The 6,453-nt window shown below is 42.6% G+C and overlaps 1 protein-coding gene across 1 annotated transcript; it reads left to right on the top strand.

Moving 5' to 3' along the window:
• The first annotated feature begins 1,996 nt into the window (after positions 1 to 1,996).
• Positions 1,997 to 2,695, top strand: fgfbp2b (fibroblast growth factor binding protein 2b). Its single transcript, XM_005727045.1, has one exon. The coding sequence runs from the start codon at positions 1,997 to 1,999 to the stop codon at positions 2,693 to 2,695; it is 699 nt and encodes a 232-aa protein (XP_005727102.1).
• Positions 2,696 to 6,453: the final 3,758 nt, after the last annotated feature.

Raw genomic sequence — 6,453 nt, 5'->3', positions numbered from 1 at the left:
AGTTTCCCATTACGTCGTTGCGCACTCGGTGCTTGCTTGGAAGTTTTGGGGGGGTTTTCGGTGTAAAAAGAAGTTTTCTTCCCACGCACAATGGACGCTAATGTTTTTGTCACTTTTTATGGAATCAAACTCAAAGTAACGCAGCGTTCCTACGGGAAAGTAACGGTAATCTAATTACCGTTTTTGCAACAGTAATCCCTTACTTTACTCGTTACCTGAAAAAGTGTCTGTGAAGGTTCTCAGTCATCCAGGTCATCGTAGTCAAAGGAGCTTACAAAGAAAAGCATGAGTGGGCGTTAAGGCGTCTGGGAAGGGATCTCAAAAGAGATCCCTTGAGATCCCTTCCCAGACACCTTAACACCCACTCACATCCTGGGCCATCTGATCTCAGGAATTCGCATGATAATGTGGGGCCAGGTTTCACAATGAACTCACCCGAAACTCTGGCTGATTGGGACCCACACCCAGTTTCACACCTTGGCTCAGGCTATTAGAGGATCATCAGGGGGTCCTTTTGTCCCTCTGTGGGGGGAAACTCCCACTAGGTTTATATCTGGGACTCTCCACCATTTGACCTTAGAACTGAAGAAGCTTCTCGGATGAGAGGTGAAACGTCTTCAAGTAACTTAAAGAAGTCCAGACGCTTTTCTTTGCAAGCTCCTTTGGTTACCTGAGAAAAGTAATCAGAAGTAACGCGTTACTGCCCATCTCTGGTTAGAGGTGGTGTGATGCTGTTGCACCGTATGAGAAGAGAACTAAATACAGGAAAACATGGTGCAGACAGCCCACACACATACACATCCTCAGCGTTTCTTCCAGCTGAGCTTTTCCCCCCTTCACTAGGCTAACCGCCATAAAAATAAAAACTCCCAGAATGCACTGAGGCTGTGCGTGCACTTACACACTCTTTCACTCAGCAAACAAACCTGCTAGCTAATGCGGAAATTTTCAGTCTGGTCTGACTTTGAACTCAGGCTCTCCAGACTGGTGGTGCCCAAGGAATGGGAGTGCTTATGCAGTAGGGGGTAAGGGGGATATTTAAATTTAAACTACCAGGCAGTAGACCTACGCCATGCCTGCTCAATCCAAACAGCTCACAACATTAACAGCTCATGTATGCAAGAGCTGCCAACAGAGTCGCTGTGTGCATGTGGTAAATGATAAATGGACTGCTGTTTCTTGAGTTCACTATCTTCAGATAGATTCCCGGCTCTAACTAGAAGAGCCACAGGGATCAAACCGCTGACCTTCCACTTAGCAGATGACCTGCTCTACCTCCGCCCGCAGACTCTAGAGGTGCCCCCGGATGTGAGATTTGCAGTCAGACCCTCTCAAACTATCAGGATAAAACATTTTCTCCAGGTGCAACCAAAAACACTCCTGTAGTGTAAGATATGTACTGCAAGTATAACATAATTTACCATCTTTGGGAACTTTGAGAGACGTCCTAGAAGTCCATTTCAATTAATTCTGCAACAAAAGTCATCAAACATCTAAAGATTTGTTGTTTTACTGAGTCACATATCAACTCTTAAATCTCCACCAAGTAACCTGAGCCTGCAGTGTGGCTCTGGAGCCTCACTGCTCCCCCCTCCTGATCAATGGTCAATGAACCTCTTATGTGACACTGCATAATGACTTGCAGCTATTTGGCCTCATGCGTGTTCTTCAGACCTCTTAATTCTCCCTCGGCTCCCACAAGCCAACCCCCCTCCTTTTCCTGTCTTCATCTCTAAGTTTATGTTCACCCTTTCCTTCCATACGTTACTCCTTGGTGTTTTTTTAGCATACCAAACGAACCTTGTGGTTGCTCTGTGTGTGTCTGTAGCATAAGGGAGGGGTTAAAACTTTTCCGCTTAACTGAATAATGCCTTCTTTGTGAGCTTCAGCTTTATAAATTCCCAGTTGCATGCTTTCCGTCCTTCCACACCTTAACTTTCTTTGCGGACACATCAGCCCTGAGCCCTTGCCTGTCCATCAGTCCACGCTGAACACCATGAGAGCTGGGTTGAGGCTGTTGCTGCTGGTTTCGGCAGCAGCTGTTTGTGTTTCAAATGCTCAAACCGACAACAGCAGCGACAATGACAAGCAGCAGCAGCGCAGCATCTGGGATGAACCCATCAGATTCAGCACCAAGACCAAAGACTCCTGCACCATGGTGGTGTCTGCACCAGAGAACTACACCCGCCTTCGTGTCTCCTGCAAGGGCCAAACCCCAGGACGCTCTTACCACTGCGACTTCCAGGGCAAACCCACCCTGTGCCGGGCCTACAACCAGAACCCTCGCCACTACTTCACACAGATGATGTGGGAGTTGAGGAAACTGAGCCACGCCTGCCAGGGAACTAAAATCTACCGCCCGCACATGTGCAAGAAATACCCAGATGAGACTCAGATGACCTTGCTGGCCTCCTGGCCCAAAACAGCCAACTTGAAGCCCTCCAAGCCCGCTCAGGAACCACGTAAACCAGCACTGCCAGCTCAGACCAAGCCTGTTACTTCTCCTAAACCTGTGAAGCCCAATAAGCAGCCAGGCAAGGGGCGTCAGAGCAGGAAGACTACTCCTAAGCCTGAGAAAACCAGTGATCACCCGACGGAGCTGCCTGAATCCACAGCTTCCCGTCTTGCATCCGATTACTGCTGGAAGAGCTTCCAAGGCATCTGCACCTACGTCATCAACTGGTTCCAAAACTGAGACGATACCGCAGCCACAGGTAAGTGACGAATGAAGGAAAAGAAAGGGCAAAGAGGGAGTGATCTTAGCAATGAACACGCTTATAAACTTACATTTTTAATGTGAAAATGTGACTTTTTCTTGTCATTTAAGTTTGAAAATGCTAGTACAATATGTTCCTGAGTGCTTTTTTGTTTTTATTTCAGTTGGAGTGCCCCATCCGCACTTCCATCTTTGACCTCTGTGTGGACGCTCCTGGAGTCATTTGATCGAACTCCTCGCGTTACAGCACCCAACAGACTGAGACCAAAACCCTTGACCTACACCTGTGTGCAATTAGCAGATGATTTCTTTCCTGTAGTGTCTTTTTTTTTTTTGAATGTGTCAAAATGACAGCAAGACAAAGGAGAAAATATAGCAGGCATGTGTTTCTGTTTGTATATGATGGAAAATTCCCTCCAGCTTTAATTGCAGAAGAGAATAAAATCCGAGTGGTGGCCCTCCTCTTTTCTGTGTCCCTCTGTTTCTTCTTCTACTGAGCTGAAACAAAGCAGAGAGCTTTCACGCTCATTTATTAAAAGGAGATCTTGTTTCTTTCCACCCTTCGGCTGGAGCACCGCGACTGCTGTCCAGCTGGGGAAGCTGCTACCGTGCGACACGAAGTCTGAAAGAATCCATGAGGTGCAGGAGGTGTCTGAGCAGAGCTAAAAACGTCTTTGTATGAGCTGATGAATTGAGTCCTGAGAGCTGCTGTGTGCAGGAACAGAGGGGGTCTGTGTGCATGCCGAAGACGAGTGGAAATGGATGTGGTGGCCGTGAAACACACACACAATCTGATAAAGACGGGAGAGTTATGTCACATTTAGCACTTTGATTTTTTTTCAGTCCCAAAGACGGAATAAGCAAAAAAGAGGAAGTAGAAGTCCTGTGTGATATTGCAAATTTCTATCATTTACTATAAGTTCTATAAGTATAGGAAAAAGTCTTTGAAATTTAAATGTGTTGTAAGCTAAGTAAGCTAAGCAAAAAAAAAGTGAGAATGACAACGAGCCAAATCAAAGTGAGAACTGTGTTCTCCGTGTTGTGCTCTCTGACCATAAGAAATCTATAGAATTTGTTTCAGGTATTAATATAAGACTAAAACAAACTCTATAGTTTATTATAGGCCTGATTTAATATAATTACAACACTGGAATGTGTGCAGATTTAAAGAGGAAATTGGAAGCACAAATATAAATATAAAAACCTGCAACTATTATTGCTGGAGTCAATCGTTCATCATTTTACTTTCTGTATAATCTTTGCCTTTAACTACCGTGGAGTAGAAAGTACTGTACTTGTGATCTGTTTTTAGGCTGTTTAACCTGTGGTGAACACAAGATGATGCTGCTGAGCTTGGAGCTCAAAAACAGATTGGTGTTCTTTTCTAGTGGTGACATGAAGGTGTGAAGAGGAGCAACCAAAAAGTTGTAGAGCTGCAGAAGTGTCCTTGCTGTGAGATTTTTCCTGAAATGTGTCCAAAACAAACATGGAGACAAACAAGCACAAAGTCATAGTTTGCATCACTTTAAAGGACTTTACACTGACTTGCAATCATTTCCTGAAAGCATACGATAACTCTCTAAACCAAGTCCTCACCAATCTAATCCAATTTTATTTATAAGGCACTTTCAGATACCCAGCACAGGAACAAAGTGCTGTACAGAAAATAAGTTAAAAACAATAGAATAACAGAAAACAGCAAAAATAAATAAAAACATAATGCATAAAATTAAAACAGCCCTATATTAGAACAAAAACAAAAACAAGATAAAACAGCATCGAATCAACTAAAAACGACTAAAATAAAAAATAAAATAAAAATAAAAACCAACATCTCACGTGGTGTCAAAGGCCAGGGTAAAGAGGTGGGTTTTCAAGAGTGACTTAAAAACAGCTAAAGAACTGGCCTGTCTAATCTCTAAAGGGAGCTCGTTCCACAGTTTTGGAGTTGCTACAGCAAAAGCACGATCTCCTCTAAGTTTACGCCCAGTCCTGGTACATTCAGGAGCAGCTGATCAGCTGACCTGAGAGAGCGGGTGTGTATAAGGCTGTGGCAGCTCAGAGAGATAAGATGGGGCTAGGCCATGGAGAGCTTTAAAAGCAAATAAAAGAATTTTAAAATAAATCCTAATAGAAATGGGCAGCCAGTGATGTGAAGCTAAAATAGGGGAAATGTGCTCAAACTTTCGAGTGCCAGTTAAAAGATGAGCTGCGGCATTTTGCACCCTCTGTAGATGAGTAATATATGATGCGCTGACCCCAATATAAAGTGCATTACAGTAATCCAGCCGAGTGCTAACAAAGGCGTGGATCACTGTCTCAAAGTGCTGTCGTGAAAGAATTGGCTTTATTTTTGCCAGCTGCCTGAGCTGAAAGAAGCTAGATTTTACCACTGCCTTAATTTGATTATCAAACTTCAGATCTCAGTCCACTCACCTTAAATGATTTACAATTTACAGTATTGTGCAAAACTCTTGAGTCCTCCTTTACTTCTCTATATTATAAAAAAAGGGAAAAGGTACAACCTCTTGGAGGACACTGCACAACATTTCTTAAGGATGTGACTTTCAGATACTGTTCATCTGCAGTGGACAGTTGCTTTTGAGCCTGTTGATTCTTCTTTCCTCTTATCCAGTTTCCCCATATTTTTAAGGACTCACTGCACACCTTGTGCCACATTTTCAGCTAATAGTTCTTTGGGAATCACCTTGTTGGTGCAAAAACACTATTTTTTGCCTGTCAAACTGTTACCTGGTATTTCTTTTACAGATTCGACTAAAGAAATGGGAACAATTCACGTGTGAGCTATGAGGAGTGGTCAGTTACTAGATACAAGTAACATGGAGTTATGTAATTTTACACTTGTGTAGGTAAAACAATCTTTTCCTATGATGGGAAATCAGAATATATGCAGTAAAATAAAATAAAAAAGACCATAAAACATTGGTCTGGATTAGACACATATGTGTGCATCACAAGAGAACTCATACCAGACTTTTGCTTATTTAAAATTCAGAACAGCAACTTTGTGCCTCTGGTCTCTCTGTAAGACTCCATTAGTTCTGTGTTTGATCTCCACCAACTCCAGGGAAGATGGATATTTGGTTCTTTATAGGGAACTATGATCAGCAGCTTTATAATCCCTAATGGTATTTTGAGTTTAACATGGAAAATTGAAGTTATGATCCAATTCAATTCAATTCAATTTTATTTATATAGCGCCAAATCACAATATAAGTCGCCTCAAGGCGCTTCATAGATACAGAGAAAAAAACCCAACAATCATATGACCCCCTATGACCCCCTATCCAAAGAATACAGTCTTTTTTCATAAGAATGGATTGTCCTCATGTTTAATTTTTATTGTCCTCTTTTTAATCTTGGTTATTATTAGATGATCAAGAATCTTTTTATAAAAACAGGGGGAAAAAGAAGAAAAAAGAAGAAGAAACACAAAACCTGCGAACATAATCTGGGGACGTATCTCCTGAAGACAGCAGAGGGTTGGAGTTGTAATGGTAATCAGGCTCATGGTGGCTCTTTAGGATCAACCAAGAACGTGTACTGGCATGCTGACACATCACCCACTGATCATCTTCACTTCTACTCACTGTAAGAGGTGGAAAAATCCGTTTTGGGCATGTCATAGCAAAACATAATCTGATAAGGAACTGCTGCCACATTTTCTCATTTAGATTTCTATAGTGCTCTCTCTCTCTCTCTCTCTCTCTGTGTGT

Source organism: Pundamilia nyererei, unplaced genomic scaffold, assembly GCF_000239375.1.
Source record: "Pundamilia nyererei isolate P.nyererei 1_Seehausen unplaced genomic scaffold, PunNye1.0 scaffold00022, whole genome shotgun sequence".
In the NCBI taxonomy this organism is placed as follows: Eukaryota; Metazoa; Chordata; class Actinopteri; order Cichliformes; family Cichlidae; genus Pundamilia; species Pundamilia nyererei.
This window is presented reverse-complemented; position numbering and strand designations above follow the sequence as displayed.